At 43.0% G+C, this 21067-nt stretch overlaps 2 protein-coding genes across 2 annotated transcripts in view; one reads left to right on the top strand and one right to left on the bottom strand.

Annotated features, from left to right (window-relative positions):
* Window positions 1-6213: 6213 nt before the first annotated feature.
* Window positions 6214-21067, top strand: part of TRRAP (transformation/transcription domain associated protein) — a 106257-nt gene continuing 91403 nt past the window's right edge. Inside the window, exons 1-2 of the mRNA XM_082772282.1 lie at window positions 6214-6322; window positions 19463-19593. The gene's annotated coding sequence lies outside the window, so the exon portion shown is untranslated. The remainder of the gene's footprint in view (window positions 6323-19462; window positions 19594-21067) is intronic.
* Window positions 10202-20989, bottom strand: TMEM130 (transmembrane protein 130). Its single transcript, XM_082772287.1, has 8 exons — window positions 20773-20989; window positions 18288-18578; window positions 16358-16526; window positions 15524-15693; window positions 14823-14907; window positions 12617-12819; window positions 11453-11565; window positions 10202-10757 (listed from the first exon to the last, which is right to left on the bottom strand). Exons 1-8 carry the CDS (start codon window positions 20843-20845, stop codon window positions 10581-10583), a joined length of 1281 nt encoding a protein of 426 aa, XP_082628413.1. The 5' UTR covers window positions 20846-20989; the 3' UTR covers window positions 10202-10580.

Raw genomic sequence — 21067 nt, forward strand, 5'->3', positions numbered from 1 at the left:
ACCATACATCTGCAGAGCTTCGTGATCGAAGAGCGTCTGTGCTACTTGGCCTGGCAGACCTCCAGTGCTACCAAATGCCTGAAAAGATGCAGCTAACGCAATATTCTGGCAACCTTTATTTGGAACAGAGCTGCTATAAAAGTCTCAGCAAAGACCAAAACCAGTAAAGGTGGATTAAAGATGAGTGAAATTCTGGCAGCGATGCAGCCCTGGGTTACTTTCTTCACAAAAGCCATCCTGATAAACAGGAATCCAGCAGGAAAACTTCCAGAAGCAGAGCGAGAGTTGTTCCTACAGGACCCTGTGTGTCAGTGCTCGTTCAGGCTGTGACAGTTGGGGTGGCATTAAATGCTCTATTAAGGTGTTAGAGAAACGGGAATAATGGATAATAGCTATGAACGCTTTAGCTTTTAGAGTATGTTGCAGATTGTCAGGCCACCAGGATTTGTTTAAGCTGTTGAGATGCAAGGACTCTGTTTTCCTCATGCCCTTCATGGTGCTTCTGGCTCCTGTGACACACTGAACATGGGGAGGAAGCTGAGGGGTGGTCTCAGTGCAGCTCTCTGGATCCTTGGTACGCTGTTGAAGGCTTTTTGATTGCAGTGTTGTTTCCTCTCAGAGCCAACGTGATTCCCTTTGTGCCGTTATAAAACACTTAACAATCTTTCCTCTGTTTCAGGAGAAAGGAAGCCACTGAAAAAATACATAGCCATATATATTCCAGAATTTCTAGGCTAAAAATTGCAGCACATTTAAGATGTGACTGTGGCTCTGCAGGCTCTCACACCTCTGAACAGTGCAATGTCATGCTCCAGAACTTCATGGCCTTTAAGATTCAGTGCTGGGCTTCTAACACACATTGCATTTATTTATTTTAAAAGTTATAATGCTGCATATCACTGGAAAAAGGAAATACTTGTTTACCCTCTGGGTTGAGCACTGATTAGTAGCCGTGTCAAATCTGAATTAGAAATATTTCAAATAGTGGCATTCGCCAGCAAATAAAAGGCATATTAGATTATTTGAGAATGTTTTTATGGCTCCATGTGAGTAATTCAACAGATGGTACTAAGGCACTTCGTTACAATGTGAAAGGAATATGAAAAATGCTCTTACTTAAAATGTGAAAGTCAGCTCTCAAAAATTTCTACAATAGCTTTCCAGAAAAGTGTGGCATGTGCAGAACAGTTACAGAAGTAAACATGAATCTTTAATGGCATAGCCTGCCTAAAGCCTTGAGTAAAATCAGGTAGTAATTGTGTCCACATGCACACTGGGGAAAACATTTTGCATTCTGTGGGGGTCTCTGCCCCTCTTGGACCTAGATGGGTGTTTTTACATCAGGCTGTGCTCATGGAGCCTGCGAGTTACGGAAACAGGTCCAGCTGCTGTGAAATCATGCTAACTTTGAGGCATAAATTAGGTGGAAATTTTCCAGATTTGTATTTAAAAATTGAGATACTCAAGAGCTTTGGAACTAAACAGGCCCCATCTGTTTTAAAAATTATACAGCATGAAGAATGTGCCCCAGTATGCATCAAAATTTGGGATGTTGTATGAGAAATAGCAACTTCTAGGGTAACAGATTTCCAAACAATGATTTTGTATGTCTCTTCTTGAAGCAGTCTGTTAAATACACTCATTGCCTAATTTGCTTTTAGTGCTAATAACAAACTGCTTTAAGGTCTGATTTTGTGACGGAAGTGCTTTATCTCATCTCACGACTGGGCCCTATGACCTGGTAGGTCCTGCTCACCTCGGAGGGGGCTCAGTGGCCCACCCAACCCATGGCCCACATGCTGCACAGCGTCTCTATGAAACAAAGATGCTCTGACTGTTCATACTTCTCAACCTCACTTGTGTTTGGTGCTGCTGAAGGGGATGTGTGGCGATATCTGAATGCTTTATGGCCTTTGCATCAAGTAACCCTTCTTGTTTTCTTTCATATTTCTCTGCTGACCATCGGGCACTGTGCTGCATTACTGTAGGAAGCAGCAGAGCACAGCCCCACACCTGGGGCCTGCGAGGGGCTCTGTGTGCTCGTGGTACCCAGGAGATGTTCCACTGCCTGCATTACTGAGCGAGGGCACTGCTTTAGGGAAAGGGCAAGAAAACAGAAAGCTTGGCTCAAGGCTTGTGTAAACACTTGATAGCAAGTAAACCAGGGTGTGAAAGGACAGAGCATGAGCTGACGCCCTGAATGCCTTCGCATGAAGCAGCTTTTTTTTTTACTCGGGAGCGTGATAAGGCCCCAGACAGCTGCCCTTCCACAGGCCCAGCTGAGCCACCAGCAGATGCTGATGGTCCAGATGTGTCTCAGTGCTTCTGTGCCAGAGGTTGCTGCCCTCTTACAGGGGTTTGCATGAGCACACCCTTAGCTCATGCAGCAGCAGCAGGGTTAGTGCAAACTGACCAAGTGGGCTGGGGACTTGGCTGATGGGAATTTGGGAGTGCTCCTCTGGGTTGCTCAACAGGGCCAGAGCAGGGGCAGGGACAAGCGCTGGGGAGTGCCCGGCTGGAGAGGGCAGAGGGCAGCCCTGAGGCTGAGGACACCTGGCATGGAAGAGCAGTACCTGAAAGGTGAGTGCAGAGGGGGTAATGAGCCATGAATTCACACCCATCTCTGTGCGGTAGCTGCCTCTTGTTAGGAGATGGTGAGCTTGCTGTGTGTCACTGCCAGGGAATGGCACACACCTTTCTGAAAGCTTGCTGTGATGTCGTACACAGGCCTTGATTACCCTTGTCCTTCTCCTTGGCTCTCAGAAATACATTCTACAGAAGCCCATATGTAACAGAAAAATCCCAAAGTATGGAATTGCCTCCTACTTTTTTATGCTTTTTGCTTCACTTTGAAATTTCCCTAAAGGAAGCTATGCCTTCTTCTGCCTCCTTTTGGATAGAAAGTCCCTTTGTACCATCATGATTTTGCCACTGTTTTTTTTCCTTTTTTAATTGAAAAGTTTGTTTTGGAGTTGTTTCTCCATCCCTGGCAGTTGTTCCCCTGGAATTGTTTGTTTTCACATGATTCGCCTGCCTGTGTTCTGTCTGTGTGGTGAACACCAGCAGAGTGCTGCTTGCTGATAACCGTCCATGCCAATAACCATACATCTGTCACTTGCCTCGTGCCACTGCAACCCTCCCAAACTCATTGACAATTCATCGCTGTAGCAGCTCAAAATGTGATGTGTATAATGGGTGCAAGGTTGCTGTTTTGGTGCGGCAGCTCAGCATCCTTGTGTCTGACATCCTGCTGAGGCTGGACACCTGGAGGGTGCTTTCAGTTCACCTGTCACTGAACTGTGCCTGCTGTGGAATGGGCATGGGGGGTTTTGCACAGCTCCGTCTGACCTGGATGAAGCCCTGGGCAGGGCTGGCTCCATTGCTGGTTATTTGCTTGTTTGCTTGTCCTGTAACAATGTGGGAAGCTCCTGAATGGAGAACAGCTCTTTAAATCACAGGGCTGTCAGTGGCTGCAAGCATCTGCTGATACGGGACGTGTAATCTCTCCTCTCAGACCTTGACATTGCTGCCTAATCTCCGCTATTTGTGACTACATTTTTTTTTCCAGGAGTTATGTAAAATCCGCCATGGGAAGGAATCACTGTGCATTTCTCATTTGAATGCACAAATTGAACAAATACACGTATGTATATGTCAGACCCCAGGGTGAGCTAGTGGAAGGGTTACTGCAAGCTCTGGGAAAGCCAAATGGACCCATCCGTTAGTGCATGGGATGGAGCTGTTGAGTTTTCAGGTGGTATGATAATGAAAAGTAGACGTGCTTGGAGTCTGGGCAGCCCTGGTGGTGACACCCACCAGCACCCTGTGTGTGCCTGAAGGACTATACACACAGAGCCGTAATTGCTCTCTATTACCGTGCTTGTTGTTTTGGAACAGAGAACTTTTCTGTACTGGATCAAAGAGCTGCCTTTGATTAATCAGTTTGGAAATGAAAGAATTTCAAGTTCTCGTTTTTTTCCTTTTTTTAAGGGGACATATTTCAAAAGCCTTTTGATCTTTGGTGCTAGGTATTTAGTGCAAGGCAGGTATGATTTTACAAAAAGAACCACAGCAGTCTTGTTGTAAAGGTTGACTTATTTAAAGCCCTGATCAGAAAACACTGAAAACACATGTTCAGCAGGTCCTTCAATTTCAGCAGGTCTGTGCACACTTAGGGGGTTGCTCTTGTGCTCATTCTTTAGCAGGATCACCAGTTTGAAAAAGTAAAATCAGGCCACTGGTCTGTGGAAAACAAAAAAGGTAACGTCTACCGTAAAGGTCAGAAAATATTTACGTGGCATCTTACACTAACAGAATGCAGGCAGCACAAATCTTTACAAATAGGCATCCTGCTGGTACCGATTGAAATGTAGGAGGCAGTTACTCTCTCTCAATTGTAAGTGCCATTTGATCCCCAGGGAGGCATTTAATGGATGATATTTCCCTACTGTGAGTCCTGTCTTTTCTTTCTGTACTTCGTCAGTAATAGGTGAGGGTCCTCCTGTTCATCAAAAATGTATGTGCTGCTTACCTGATTTCTCACAGACTGCCTTATGAGAAAGGATGTCACTCCTACAGAACTAAATGCAATTCTTTACCTTTAATTACACGCTGCCTTCCTGTCTGCAAGAAGGTTTTCCCTACTACTCATCACCAAGCCCAAAGAAAGGAAAGAACAGAACAGAGAGAAGAGAATAAAAGCAGAATAAAATAACAGCTATTTGCAAATCCACTTGCCTCTGAAAGTTTCCCCTCCCGATCCAAGCTGCGTGGCCTGGATCGGTCTCGAGGATACTTCAGAAAGCAACTCCTATCTGTGATGAGACGTGGATGGGAAATGGATGCCTCACTCCTTCTGTGGGGGTGGACCTGTGATATGAAACACTTGTGTTACTGAGTATGAATAATTTTATCCACAAGTGAAATCTTGCAGTTGTTTGTCAGGGTTCAGCAACACTATTCTACTGCTGTTAAAGAGAGAAAAATCACAAGAAAGAGCTCAAAATATCACAGGTAGAGCTACCTGGAATAATTTAGACTTGAAACTCAAGCTGGAACAAAAACTCGAGTCTTCCCCTGGCAGCTCAGGGGCTGACACTCACTTTCTAATACTGTTGTAGCCAACAGCTCTCCTATTTTCCTATATTTTTTCCACTGAGATTTACTCTATTGTAACCTTGATTAACTCCACAAATGCATACATTATTTAGTAACAGAAATGCCTTACTTTAAATACGGTAAGACACTTCACCATGCAGATACAGAGCCTCCCAGGAGCTGCCAGGTGCTGCTGGGGAGCGGAGCAGAGCAACTCTGCCTTTGTGACTGCAGCAGCCAGTACAGGACAGTGGGAAACCCACTGCACCCTACATCCTAAACCTCCTCAGGCAGTGAGGAACCTGCTGCGCCCTCCGTCCTAAGATGGAGCCCTCCTCGTCTGCCATGACCTGTGCAAATGCGCTGGATTCAAGTGTGATCACAAGTGAGTTCCTCGCACGTGGAAGAAATTCAGTATTGCCTAGGAAAATTCAATATTGCCTAGGAAATGCTTTTTGCGTTGCACACCAGCTCCCCAGGTTTGGGTGCTCACCCCATTTCGGGGGGTCACTGAGACTCAGCTGCTGGCCTTTCCTGCTGGCCTTTCCACCAGCCCCAGGAGCCTGATTCTGTGTCTGCACTTAGGTGCTGGGGTGCTGTGCTGAAGCAGAATGAAACCTGCCCGGTTTCAATATTAGCTTGTTTTTATTAAGCTGAGTGTTTTGTTAGGTAGCTTGGGGTGGTGAGAGAAATGCATTAAACTAGAAGTTAATTAGTAAGGGAAGACTGTGATTTATCAAGATTGAATGAAAGCAAGGGTATTGCTATTTAATTAGGCAATGTGTTTGGATTTTTTGATTTATTTTCTTTTTGATTTAATTCAAAATATTACAATAAATAATTTGTATATAATGAAAGAAAATAGATTAAGGATAGGAAGCTGAAAAGACAATTAAAAAGCTCTATCACTTTATTTAGCTGTTAAACACATGCTATTGATCCAATAAGAGATTTTGTTGCCGTTGTCCGTTCTCATTTTGTACTTAAACTGTAGCTGAAAAGGGACTTTAACTGACATTTGTGTTACCAGGAAGGCCTGAGCTCATGGAGCTGTTGAACCAGAACGTGCCTGTTTGCTGCTGCTTCTGCTTCCCTGTTCTGAGACCTACCCAGCAAGTAAGAGGGGCTCCAGGTGCTTTCAGGAGCTGTTTGTGTCAGCTCTGTGCACACAGTGCTTCTGTGTTTTACTGTGGGCTGCTTTCTTCTTCATTTTCCTTAATTTAAGGTAAGTCATTGTGGATTGACACTTCACAGTTACTGTCCTTTATGAAAAACTGTATTGTTTTCCATCAGGGGTGGGCCTAGCCCCACCAAATGTCTGCTCATGCAGCCTGTGAGGGACTCGGACGCTGATGTTGGGTCCCGCAGAGCGGGGTGTTGTCTTGCCAAGTGCATTGAGTAAGCTACAGAAAGCCCTCTCCCACGAGTGTTACAGCCTGCATAGCTTGCTCAATCTGTCCATCCACCCGCTTCCAGCCAGAGCCACGGAGCTCACCCCGCGTGGGGCAAGAGTCTATTTGCGTAGGGACCGACACCGAGTCATTTTGCATAGCTGCTCGGGGTGGCACCCAAACCTGCGGTATTTGTCTTGCAAACAACTCGAGTTGTTTTATCGAACCTGGTTGTGCATTCAGCTTGCATGCCACAGCGAGGAGCTCATAAAAAATCATCACTGGAGCCTCCGGCAGCAGCTCCCGCTGCCCTGGTGGAGCAGGATTACTGTGCGTGGGGAGCCCCCTGCTGCGCAGCACGCCCTCGGGCTGCACAAGAAGCAGGGCTGGGCAGGTGGGCTCAGTGGATCTGCAGCTTTTTAATCACGGATTTTAGACAGGTGTCTACAGCTGCCTTGCTTGGCACTGTGCAGCAAGCTCTGTATCTCTGTACAGCTCCCTTTTGCCTCCTGTAAACTGTGATATGGCACTTCCCTGTCTCCCAAGACCACTGTGAGTAAATGCATTTGGCTGGGGTAGCCCTGGGACCACCGAAGCTTTCTGCTAGTGCTCCAGTGTAATTTGCTCTTGGAATTGTCAGTTGTTTAACTATGGCATTTTCTACCCCAAAAAAACTATATATTGCAACTGCTCTGCTTGTGCACACTGCTGTAGGAATTGCACACGCTGGCAATGAGCATACCCAGCTCAGAAAGAAGTTTCTGGAGCTTCTGTGTTCCCCATGTTGGTGTCTTCAATACAAAAATCCCCGTTTGTAGTGCTTAGTGAGCTGTCAGAGTTGAGGTCTGCAGGATTGAACAGTTTTGTGACAGCTGCAGGATAGCACTTCAGTTTCCACGGAAACTGGCAGTGGCTCTCCAAAATCAAGGTGAAGTGTTGGCTGATTATCTAATAATAATGCTGAGCATTTAAATATGATTTTTTTCACCCTCCTCTTGCTCAAACAATTGCTGTTCCTACAGCATCCAGCAAGTGCTATAGAGGTCTTGTGAATTCAAAATGTTGCCACAGCTTGGGCTGTGTAATCTGCCTTCCAGAAAGACAGATTTCAGCTTTGACCTGGTCAGACGCTGAACCTTACGCTCTGCTGTTAAGATGAAGGGCTAATTTGGCCCCACATCTACTGCACCAGTGTATATGAGACAAATTAGAGAAGCACGGCATTTTTTTTATTTTTATTTTTTTTTAACTTTTACCATACATATTCATACTATGCCTTTCTGGGACATTTTTGTCCTCAGATGCATTTCCTTGACAATAATTCTTAGTTGCATAAACTTCTTATCTGCTTCCACTCTTGCTTATCACCTGAATTTAATTGCTCCTTGGCTTTGTACTCGCTGGACTCTTGTTTTGTATCAGTGAGTTTCATCGTTTTGCTGAACATTCCTTCTTCCAGGTCATTGATTTCTAAGGTTAACAAAATGAATCCTCCTGCTGATCCTCGTTACGTTCCACTAATCTCCTTGCTATATCCTGAACCGCTCAATTACCTTTTGTCTTCAGTTTCAGAGGCGTTTATTGAACCCACAGATCAGTCTTTTGTGCAGGAAACAGTTTAACTTTAGATTCAGGAACATGTTCATGAGAATATTTCTTATACCTCAATTTGTTAAGGTTGTTTAAATTTTCTTGGCTAATTTGCTTCTTGACATGCCCTTTTATGTGTACTTTTTCCACTGCTTCTTTTTTTTGCAAGAGATGTCTGTCTTTCTAACCTCTATTCATTTCTGTCTGCTCTCCAGTAATATCTTCTACTATTTGGTAGCGTTGACTTTCTGCCTTGCAGCCCTTTATCTTTTCTGCTCTTCTGAATAGTTTGACTCCTTTGCCATCCTTTGGTCATTTTAGGAAACCAATGTTCCTCTGAAGGGCATTTGCTCTGTTTTCTTCCATAAGAAATTGAGGATTTTCTTAGGCCTATATTTTACCTGCCATATCACTAACTTGTGTCCCTTGGTTTTTGACTGAGAGTGGGATGGTGGGAGGTTTGGCACAATCAGCCATAACTCAGACATAATGGGGAGAGCACATAGACACAAAAACCCCAAAGTGATGTGTGTAGCCTAATACCACATGAGACCCTTTGCCAAAGTTAGGTATGAATGGTAAATTGGGCAGAGCATGTGCCTTTGGGTATCCTCATCCTCCATCCAAAGTTACCACCATTTCAGGTACCTACACCTGGCACTCTTTGCTGTCTCATAGTTAGTGCCTTTCTGGGAGTGAAATATGGAGGAGGAAGGACTTCTTCTAGACTCTTTAAGGTGCCAAGGGGTTGTTTTCCAGGTGTATTATCCCAGGAAGTGTCACACATCTGTCCCAAACTTAAAAAAAAAAAAAAAAAAAAAAAAGCCCAAACTAGTGCAGAGTCACTGTGCAGTTTGTTTAGGGCCACTGTCACTCTGAGTTGTGTTTTTCATATTGGAAATCTGGTATTCCCAGTGCCCAATGACCGTGTAGCCATTTACAGAACACACTGATGTCCCGGTACAAGTCACGTACCTTTGGCAATGGCTCAGGTGGCTGCTATCTCAGGAATAAGCAATAAAACTGAAGCTCCTAAGAACAATAGCTTCTTTGCTAGCCTAAGGAGAGGCACATTCTTAACAGTGACTGAATATGACTGAAGATAAGAGCTTGACACTGGGGCACTGAGAAGGAACACAAAGGACACCACTCCTAATCAACAAGTTCACTTATAAATACATCTTCTCTTATAAAGCCAAAATAAGCTCTGCCCTGGAAAGAACTTTTTTTGACAAAACCTTGGATTTACTGGATCAGTTATTTTAGATAATCCATTTTGCATGTATTAATTATCAAAGCCCTTCAGAGGTTATATAATTCTATTCACAGACGAACCGAGACTCTGGCCTTCTCTAAGGAAATGCAGAAGTTGGATGCGTGAAATAAAAACCCTGAAATCTAATGGTAAATCCCCTCCCATTCAGTGCACCTGAGAAATTATGACATACATGAAAAACCCCAAGCCCACAATACCCATAGGCTTTAACTCAGAGGTGGGGAAAATGTAAGTGTCATGTTTAAGAAAAGAAATGGCCCCAAATGCAGTTCTGCATGAAAGCCTCCAGGGTACTCTGAAATACTTCATAGCAGGAGGCAAAAGCTGGCTGAGGAGGAAGCTGATCACGGAAGATAGTTTTTATCAGGCAAGAAGTTTATACAGCCTTGAACATTGACTATAAATTGACTGTTTTGCTGAGCAGCTTTGAGCTACTGGTTATTGCATTTTTGAAAGTGGAGCTTTGGTGACTACCTGGATAGTAACGTAAGGAAAAAAAGAATGAATGTTCTGAAAAAAAACGCTAAACAGATTGAAGTGGTGCACTACTGCATGCAAGTCCTGGAGATGGGGAGGCTTTCACGGCAGGTGCTGCCATCCCCCAGGAGCCCTGTGAGCAGCTAGCTCTCCATGAGCAGGTCAGCAGCCACTGTGGTCCCACAGCGTCTCGTTAACTTAGAAAAGGGCTCCTTTAAGATGGAGGAAAAAACACAACATAATTAGAGAGCCTGCTTCATTGGAAGCATCTAGACTAAACCCTTTCCCAACCTGGACAAGTCGGTTCCCTTTTAGAACAAATGTATAGTCAGCAGCCTTCTGGATAACTTGCATTTCCATTAATATTTTTTATGGCATAAGAAAGAGAGGTATGTTCGTTTTAAGCATTATCTTCTTTGAAATAGACAGCAAAAGGAACAGAGAAATTATAAGAGGTAGTGAGTTTAGCAAACCTGCACATAAAATATTTTTTTCATAAGAATAAAATGCTTTTACAGCTGTAAATGTATACACCCGTATAATTTAAAAAAACAAAGCTATTTTTACTGTGTTTCAGGCTCTTTCTTTTTTGGATCACACAATGAAACGCTCAAGTGCTGGACTTAGCAAAGTGGTTAACCTCATCACATTGGCAAAAATAAATCATTCATGCAGCACTGGGCTTGTAACTCACCGTAAGTGAGAAAGTTAAACTTGGAGTTACTGTAACCAAAGTGCAATTGTGTTCTTCACACTGTGTACATTTTGACTGGCTTGTAAAAAGAAAGTAGAAGTTCATGACTCTCCCTGGCAGTTTCTTGAGGTGACTGAAGAAAACATGATCTGCAACATATTTGGCAACAGCCTGGCTCCGAATGAGAAGACAGGTTTTTATCAGACAGTGGAGAAAAGTCGAAGTCAGCTACCTGGAAAAGGAACATTGAAGAGAGCACTTTTAATTCCAGTCTTACCTGTTCAACTAAGACAAGCAAGAATAGTTTGGGCCAGAAGTAGTACCTGGTCCTCAACCAGTTTCATTCGGCAACCAACTTTAAATAGATTTCTGACTTTTACCAGCTAGACATGTGGCTCGCAGCAGTCCCCCTAGAGGTGTATCATGCATAGTGCTGCATAATGTAAAATGTATTAAGTATTTTCCAAAGGGCCAGGAAAGCTATCTTTAACTTAGGAGCTCATGTTTATTATACATATGATAATGTAACAAGCTATACCAGGGAGATGGAAGGGCACTGGGGAGATGAAGGTCACATCTAATGTTGGGTCCCCATTTAGTGCCACTTCAAGGTAACACACCCAACCTTTCTTATTATCCGCTCTCTGCTTTCTTCCATGGAATCACTTGATAGATCCTCTGGAAGGCATACTTCAGTGCAAGCAGGTGCTTGGCATCGTTAACTACCCATAACAGCCCTGGTAGCTTGAATTATGTTTTTATTTCTCCCTAAGACAGAAGCATGCCTGTTGCTTAAAATGTTTGCCAAGTCAGACAGATACCAGGGAAATGCTCCCTCCCTGCTCCGTTTGCTTGGGGATGAAAGAAGGGGCATGGCTGAGAGGTATCTAATTACTATCTCAGCTCAAAGTAAGAGTAACCGAGTACCTCCACGAGGTCTTTCTGTTGTGTGTTACTTCGAAAGGTCGTGTACAGCACCAGTCCTACCATCACTGAAACCAGAGCGACGCAGAGCAGGACAAAGAAAGCTGGCTGGAGCCCTGGGAAAGAGCACAAGGTGACATTCCTGGAGTGATACAATACACTGAGAAGAGGTAACGGTGAGAAGAAATAGATGTTTTAGAAGAACTTTTCACTTTCTTAGAACAAAGGCCACGGGTGCATCAGGGAACAGATTTTTCAGCCCAGCTCACTTCAGGTCTTTCAGAAGTCACAGAAGTAGGAATACAGGACTGTAAGGGTCATTCTTTTTATTTTTCCCTGCTTTCTTTTTGTTTAAACAGCATAAAAAACAAACAAACACCTGAGCTAGATAGCCCTAACTGTGAAGGATGTCTGAACCTCTGTGATACCCCAAGTGGATAGGAAGGAACCTTGATCAGCATAATTTTCACAGCAACTGGCAGCCTCCAGCAAAAAGAATTTTTGCCTCCTAGCCCTGAGTGCACACCAGTGCCTTCTGGCGTCAGCTGCCCTGTATTTACAGAAGTGCTGGCCCATGGTAGGATGGCAGAACTGTTACGTTATCACAGTTCTGTTGTCATCTTGTCAGGTCCTCTTTATTTGGCTACCTAACCACTTTCTCATCTGACTCAGGGACCCCATAGGGGTGCAAGCAGGTACGGGGAAGCCAGCAGAGACTGCTGGTAGGGGGAACAGAAACATGGAATGAAATGGAGTTGTAGAAAAATCTACCCTTAACAACAACAACAAAAATACTAAAAGAAGAATTGAGACTGCTTAATTAAAACAGTGGTACAGATGCATATGTTTTCCCAGTTATCCTAACTACAAGAGCAAGAGACTATTTAAACTGAAAAATATGTAATTTAAGTAACTCAGTCTTCCCAGGGAACTCGTTAGCTTCAAGATGCTCTTGAGACTAAGGGTTCAGCAGGATACAAGAAGCTCAGAGCAATTACAGTAGGCACATTATAGGGTTTCCTTTCTCTTCATGTTTCCAATGCTTTTGGGGATCCATACTAGTTTCCAGAAACCTCATCTGCAGGCCAGTTAATCCCTGATGTGTTAGAGACTGTCAGATTCCCAGACAATTGGGAATTTGTGCGGCTCAAGCTGGCTGCAGCTCACCTGTCGGCCACACTTTTATTTCATGGTAGGTCTGCAGCATCGTCACGCCATTCTCCACTCGGACGCTGAGGCAATACTGCCCAGCATCGCTGAAGGTATGGCTGAGATTGTAGCAGGAGCCATTAATCACCACCAGATGGCATTTTTCACCTTCCAGTGGAATGCACTCGGACTTTATAAGCCAGCATAACGACAGCGGTGGGCTGAAATGACATAAAAAGAAATTAAAAGCTGCAAAATTTCCAGTTAGGAGCTGATGAATCACTTGGATAAAATAGATTAACTTCATTATTTTCAAAGCTGTTATGCTAACTACAAATAGAGAAGTAATTAACAACACATTCGCTTGGTTCATAGCATTTGTCAATTGAAAAAGGTCTTTGTGATGCTTCTGCAAACAACAAGCCTTTCAGCTGAGAGCTAGATACCTGTGTGGGTCATAGGCAGGCCACTGTGTAGAAAAACCCACAGTCCTGCTCCAACAGAGACAAAAGCAATCTTCTTCCCCTTCTAAGGGAGTATAGGTTGGTTTTCTTTGTTCTTTTCACAGTGGGGATCACTGTTTGTGCTATTGAAGTACACCCAAGACTTCTGATTTACCAAAACAAAACAAAAAAGTGTAAGCTGAGTACAACAGACTAAGTCAGGAAAGTTAAATAAATTACAAGGACCATGTTATTCCCTTACGATAACAAAAAGCTTTTTAGTTGCTATCAAATGATCTATGTGCAGTCCACTTTATGGCTGTGTGTCTTCTCACTGTGTCTAGCTGATGCCGTTTATTTACATTTTCAGATCCTTGCTCCAACTGATTCTGCCTGGACTCTCCTTACACACTATGGACTTTGATTCAGACAACAGAGCTTTTCTTTACCGCATTAGCATTTTGTTCCTTATCTGCTCAGGATATTCTCTGCTAAAGAAAGCAGCATGGTTCTGTGTTTAGCTCATTTTCTAGCTTTGTTTCTGATCACATGTCTCTCAAACCTTTGTTACTGGTTTTCTGTCACCAACTCCTATCACAGCAGTCCCACCCCGCTGCTAGAGGTTAGATCTGGCAAGCATTGCCCATCCTAGAGCCAAGCCCACTTTTAGGGATCTCAGCTTTGCCTGTAATGGTTTTTAGCTATTCATATTTACTTGTATGCTATCTCCAGCTTCCAGTCCTGTCAATGTGCAGTTCACTTTCTGAATGCAAGCTGTGCTGCTTTGTGTATCAGTACTATTTATGTCTTTGGCAAATGACTGCACAGGGTGCTGCTCCCTCTGTCCTACATCCCTCCTAACAGCCCTGCTCTTTTTAGGTTTGTTTTTGGAAATCCACCATTAGGGCAAACAGCTCCCTAAAGCAGAACAAATAAGGGTCACTCTTCTGGAGAATAAGTGACTTCTACAACCGTGTTACCCCCCCCCCCCGCCCCGAAGGAGCTTTTCTGAGTGCTTCAATGGTATTTGAAATGTTTATGCTATATGAAAAACTCCCTCATGTTCTAAATAGTTCAGCTTGAGAGAGCTCTTGCTAGAATCAGGGTACTTATGGCTCTCCTGCATTCCTACAGAAGTAAATGATTAGTTTCCCAAGTTGGCCTTTTCCCACTGTATCACATTCACACTGCGACATTTCTCTTTTCCCTATACAGGAAAAGTTTTGTTGTTTTTTGTCTGTTTGTTTGTTTAAAAAAAACTTCCCTCACTGCTTTGAGCCTCTCTGTCTCATTCATCTTGTGGCAACCTTTACTTTGCCAAACTTATTCCTCAAACCCATCACTCCCACGTGCCAAAAACTGCTGCTATTCAACAGGACTCTGAATACAGTTTAATTTAGCGATGGGGAAACTGGTCAAGGAGAAAAATTCAAAAGGGAAATTGAAAATGTTGGTTTTTTCCACTATCTTTCTCTGTCTCATTCTCTTTTAACGTTCTGTTTACAACGATGTAAAGATCCTCATTTACCTATGAGGATTTGCTGAGGAGGTGTACATTTTAACGTTCTGCTTCTCTGTAAAGCTGTGGGTTCTGTCAGGCTCTTAGAGTTCACAGTACTTTAAGTCAAGGAAAAGCAATATTCAACAGTATTTTCTTCAAAGGAAACTTTTTTTTTTTTTTTTTTAAATAGTTCTTTGGGTGCAACTGACTTTTAAGGAAACAGTGGAGGAAAAAAAAACTTAGATAATGTGTTCTGGGGAAAGAAGTGTTTGTTACTTACGTGCCATTGATATGAAGAGATAAACTCAAGTTTTCCATTACATGAGTCTCTCTGGAGCCCACTACATTAATGCCTTTAACAGCATCTAAGAGGAAGAAAGAAAGCACATCACACTTGACATGTAAACTTGAAATTCACTGGAATTCCATGTATGGTTTGATTTCATAGACTATGCAGATTTTAGCTGCATCATGTACACAAATAATAATACCTCCATCACACCCAAAATATAAACCTGTCAGTAGAGTTGTTGTAAGTTTTCTGAATGTTTTGTGATTTATTTTTTTTAGGCTATAATCAACTACTTCATTAATCCTTTAATTTTTTTTAAATATGAGTTCATTTACTCCTAAAGCTGATCAAATCAATGAAACTTTCCTAATGCTAGTTTTAGCTAATTTATTTTTTAGGGATAGTCAGCATAAATTGAACAAATCCTCCATAAATTATTATAAACAAATTATTTTAAATTCTAGCTGTATGCAAGACAGTAACAGAAGACAGCGAAACTTTTGATAAATTAAGAAGAAACAGATTTTATATTTTTTGTGAACTAGAACAGCACAAAGTCTGTTTCACAAAGAAAACTCTTCACATCGAAAACCAACGCCCAACCTGTATCACATTACAAACCCACCACCTAGATTGTATCATTACATATACAGTAAATCCTGTTTTGAATAAAATGTTTTATTTTTTACCTAACAGCTCCAAAGAAGTGGTAAAATCACCAGTTTTCTGCATAGTTTCTTTTTCATGTATGATGCTTCCAATTTGCTCCCATTCAGCTATGACTTTCAGATGTACTGTGCGATTCCCCATGGTGGAGTAGTTGCAGTAGACAAAGGGTTCCTTGGTAATCTGATAAACTCTGCATGCAGTGTGAAGAGATATAGAATCAAAATTGGTTTTTATCAAGTACTTGCACATTTATGATTTAAAGTTTAAATGCATTACGTGTTAAATTATTTTCTTTAATAGCCAGTGCTACATTCAGCTGTGATCCTAATTCTCCTTTATGATCACGGATTAATTCTCCTTTATGAGGATTAACACCTGTGGCGTTACATTGGTGTAAAACTGATAAAATCACATCAGTATCAGACCCACAGTGTATTTACACACTTTTAATCAGTGAAATTAAGGATAGTGCTAAAGGAATTCACAGAATGGAATACAAATAGTGAAAGATGAAAGCTACCTTTATAAGGACTATAGGCTAACTGAAACACTAAGAGGAAAAGATAAAGATTTTAAAAAGAATAAAGAAAGGAAGAAAGAAAAAAATGTATTCAAAAACTAAATCTTACATTTCTGTTTGCGTACTTATTTGCGTTGGACATATATTTGTACTTAAAAGGAAGAATATAACTGAACATATTTCTTCCTCCCTACTGTAAAGTGGCTTAAGGGTGTACCAATGGGTAAAGGCACATGCTTTGTCCTATGATATAATCAGGATCTCTCTCTAGATGAGCAGCTGAATCAGAGGCATCTTGAATAGTCATTAAAGCAAGCAAAGTAACCACACCTACCCATCTCCAAAATCCCAGTTGTAGACAAATCTTGCTGACTTGAAGTAGTCACTTGGATCATGAAGACAGAAGGAAATCCGGGTCACAGCACCCGTGGAGGAGCTAGAACCATGCCTGATAAATCTACTGTCTTCTATCTGTGCGATGGTAAGATTCCCTGTGATAAATTCTGCAGAAAAATAAGGCAGACAAAGAATGACAGTGTATATAATTTTCATAGTATGCTCTATGTGAGTGTCAAAATGATATTTGAAATACATCGCATAGGATTTTCAGACAAGTAAGTGTATTTTGAATGTGTTAGTCAGTCCGGTTACGTGTGTTAGCAATGCTGGGAGATTAACTGACTTTATCAAGGTTGTACAAAAGGTCAATGTGAAGCTTCTAGTAGGACTGAGAGGAAGAATCCTGGACTGATTGAGGTCAATAACAATGTTTACTATTGATTTTAAAAGAACTGGGATTAATGTCAAGTGTTTAGAAAAAGGGATTCAGAATCAAGCTGTTTTGTGCATGCACTTCCTTCACGTTCATTTTGAGTACGTGTATCCTTCGTTGGTTTTGTTTGTTCTTAAAGTTTTAGTTACTTTCCCATTAATTAAATTTTTATTACTGTGAACTACAGGTGCGCTACACATTGTGAATATAGAAAGGATAAAATTTAGATTTTCATGTCTGCCAGATATCCAATGCCTATGTTTGTTTCCAAGGACTAGCAAAAGTTGATTAAAAAACAAAACCAAACCCTTTCTAACCTATGAATAAAGAGGTATCATGATGATATACTTAATCAGATTATAAAGTTAATGGGATATTAATTATCAGTAACAGACTCTTACCCTGTTAAAATTAATTAAAACTGGTTAACTGTTCTCCAGTTGATGTGCAAATAAAAATAGGGCTGATAACGCCGAACTCACTGGAGTTGTAATTTATATTAGTTATTGGCAACCTCCTTGGGCATTTGTGGGTGCTTTTGTTCAGGGAAGGCAAAAAGGTAAAATGGGATCTTACTTTCCATAGCTATAGAAAGCTTCTATCCCTTTTGCTTAAGGCATGAGAACGTAAGTGTAAAGAGGGAAAGGAATAAGTAAATGTTCAGCAAGACAGCAATTCTGAAGCAAGAAAAGATGCCATACATCCTTTTAAAAAGGCTTATCCATTGAGCTCGGTGTTTCTCAAAGGAAAATCTCAATAACTATTCCCCAAAACTTCAGCTGTGCCCTATGGTTAGCTCTTTTGTCCTCACACATCCTTATCTTCAGCTGGCAGCTGAGTCTATTTTGGAGGGTCTAAGTAGAGCAGTAGGACATGTGGTTGAAGGGACATGGTTGCTAGTCCCTGAATGAAGGGGTGGTAGGAAGCATTCAGGTGATATTCATGTCAATCCCTGCATCAGAGATTAGGCTAACCATGCTGCACCATTGGTCGATTTGTCAAAACCACACAAAAACAAAAAAGAAATCTGTGTTTTATGGTTATGAGTATTCCCAATATGCTGAAATTGCACATTGCGATATTTGGAAGTGCAGCCATGACTTCACATCCAATTTCAATATGATTGAGCAGGAACTTTGAAAGAAAATATAGGCAGTTTTGTTTCGGAAGTTTGGACATCACTGAACAATGCTGATGTGTGAAGTACAGCTACTGAAGCATCTGGTTTCTAGCTTGGTTTCCCTACACATTAGAAGCAGGAAAACACAGGCAGGATCACACTTGCTGCCTGGATGTAGGTAGACAACAGCAAGGCCCAGTCAGTACAGAGCCTGTTCAAAACCACCTTTCAGTAAAGGGCCACACAAATCAAACCCTGTTGGAAGAAGCCACATTTACGTCTGGCTTAGCTTTTTTTGATGCTAGCAAAGGCAGCGGCAATTCTGATGTGTACTGAATCCCTGAAGATGTGGAAGTTGTAAAGCTCTTTTACCTGTGATCTGAAGTACAGTGACATTTCTAGCAACTGGCCGACATAACCAACAGTTTCTGTGAGTGACCCAGACAGACACAGGAAAAGTCCCAGGAAATTCACCAGTCACATTAATCATGGAATTCAACTGCCGCTCGGATTTCTCTATCAGAATCAGAGGAGCATAAATCCAGTTAAAGTGATACAAGTTTGATGCAAGGCTGTTGTTCTTAATCCTTAGAGTGGCGTGAACAGTGGCTTGAGCTCCCGTTGTGATGGGACCATTGTTGGTTATTTCCAGATCATACTCCTCTGTGGAAATGAGGAGGGAAAAACAAAACAAAACTTGTAGTACATAAATAAGTAACATGCAATACACATTTTAATTAGCCAGCTGTAGGTATGTGACTCACAACAGCATTATTCTAAAACTTTACCATCTTTTTTTTTTTTTTTTTTTTTTTGCCATTCAACAACCTGGAACAGAAACAGTTGCACATATATATGCATTCAAATGTTAAACAAACTGTTAGAATGGGTCCTAGAAGTGTCAATGTGTCAATAGCAGAAAGGAGTCTTGGATTAGATCACCAAAACTTTGATGAGGTTTTTTATGGGCAGAGCTGGGCTCTGGTTGAAGGTGCAGTAATGATCCTAACAATGCAGTCACTGAACTTCCAGTTATTGAAAGAAGGCCAGGCTCAGCTCTAATCCTGGTTGTTCCAATTAATTTCTAATTAAACACAACTGTCACAAGCACAAATGCAAGTGAAGGTGAAAGCAGAACTTTTCAGTAATATCCCTTTCACATCTTTCTGATTTCTGCAGCGTTAGTGAGGAACAGAGTAAGGAAGTCAAAGGTGAGGACACAGAAGAGTCCTCTGCAGCTACAGAAAACAAAAGTTACCAGCTAGCCTTAAGAAATCTCTCACTCAGCAAAACTTTTAAAAACATGAACTTTCAAACCCAGATAAAATTTCATCCCCCAGTTTCCTTCTGCCTGCTCTATTGACCCACAGGTCTCTCCCCACCTTACTCCTAACTAATGGAAAAACCTCAGTACCAGTTCCTTCTCTATGATCCACCACTGATTTCCCCATCGAGGAAAGGGCCAAAAATCCCAATGTAAACAAAACTTGAGTATTGAAAGCTGTAAGTGCTAAAAAATATTTTTTTTTCACTTCTTGATTTCCCAGACTGGAAGCAGCAAGATGCAGGACCTGTGATGCTGACCCACCCTGCTGCTCTGGATCACGCACCCTCACCTTCCCTGCTGCGTTACCCAAGCCACTTCAGCTCTTCCAGCTACTGCAGTGGGCAGAAACAGGTGAACTTTGGTATTGTGGAAAGGATACATTCAGTTTTCACGTGTATCCCCAGGTTTCAGCACTGGGAAAGCATTTTTGTACTTCTGTGGGTTAAAAAGTAGCAGCGCAACAAGATTAAATGACCCGTATGCCTTAAAGCAAAATAAAACACTGCAAGCTGTGAGTTAAGGTTGAGCTGGGGACAGGATGCGGTGGTTTGCCCCTGTTCCCAAGCCTGTGCCCCTGCTCTGCCTGCCTCTCTTGTGGTGAGCAAGGGGGCAATGCTGGGCAGAGCAGTGCAGCTTTGGGGCTGCGGTTCCTGCCCCTCACCTTCAGCAGCTATGACATTGCTTACAGAGGACTGGAGCTTTGAGCTTCATTAGTTGCACTTATTCACCAATTGCCCGTAATGCATTTTTGTTTGTTTGTTTGTTTTTTCTTCTTTTTAGGCAGGGGGGAGCACTGAGGTCAGCTAACCCCTGCATTGCATTTCCTGCACCAGTCTGGCTGGGATGGTATGGAAAGAAACCCAAAGCATCCCATTAGCATCCTCCTTTCATTCCACAGATCACAGGTGCTGGACAAATCTGGAAAAGAACTGTGGAAAGTAATTTTCACATTAGTGTCCGAACGAGAAGTCCTCTGTTCCCATTTCACAACACAAGGAACTGCCCTGAGTTCAGGGTTTTTTTGAGTTCACAGAGAAACGTGTGCGATTTGATGAAATCCAGTGCTGAGACATTTCAGGTCTCTAGAAGATTCAGGCTACACCTTCCACTTCATTTCAGCAATACTTGGGGAAAAAAAAAAAAAAAAAAAAAAGAGTCAGCTGCCTCATGCTTATCTGGCACTTCTCCTTGGAGGCTGTTATCACGGTGCTTCGCCAGCCAGGGCCACCCTGAAGCCCAGTGACTGCAGCAGCCGGAGATTAAGCGGCTAACCCAAGGTCACCCAGCGGAGCAAGGCATCACCTCGTCCTCTGCTGGGCTTCCTTCTACCTTTTCCCCCCTCTAGTAGGAGGCTGCCCGGGTGCCAGGGCAGGGAGCAGGAATAATTTCAGAGCTTTTAGCTCGGGCAGCGCACCCCTCAGCCCCCCTCAGCTCCCTCAGTCCGGGCTGCCCCAGCCTCTCCACAAGCAGCGGGGCGGCCTCACGCCCCCGAACCCCTCCCGGCTCCTCTCGGTAGCGGCGGCCCCTTACCTGCCGCCGGGACGGCTCGGCCCAGCACCGCCACCCCCAGCACCAGCAGGATGGGGCCGCTCAGCCGCAGCATGCTCGGGGAGGCTGGGGGCTCGCCGCGCTGTGGGGCCCGAGGCTGCCGGCGGTACTGCGGCACCTCCGCCTGTCTGTGTGTCTGTCTGGCTGCGTGTCTGTCTGTGTGTCTGTCCGCTCCCCCCGCAGCCTCCTCCGGGGGCAGTTCCTGCGGCGGGGCGGGATGTTAACGAGCAGGGCTGGGAGGCATCAAACGCCCCCCGTCTGTGGAGGAGGTGGGCTG

The sequence above is a fragment of the Aythya marila genome (genome assembly GCF_965140915.1).
Source record: "Aythya marila genome assembly, chromosome: 15".
Lineage (NCBI taxonomy): Eukaryota > Metazoa > Chordata > Aves > Anseriformes > Anatidae > Aythya > Aythya marila.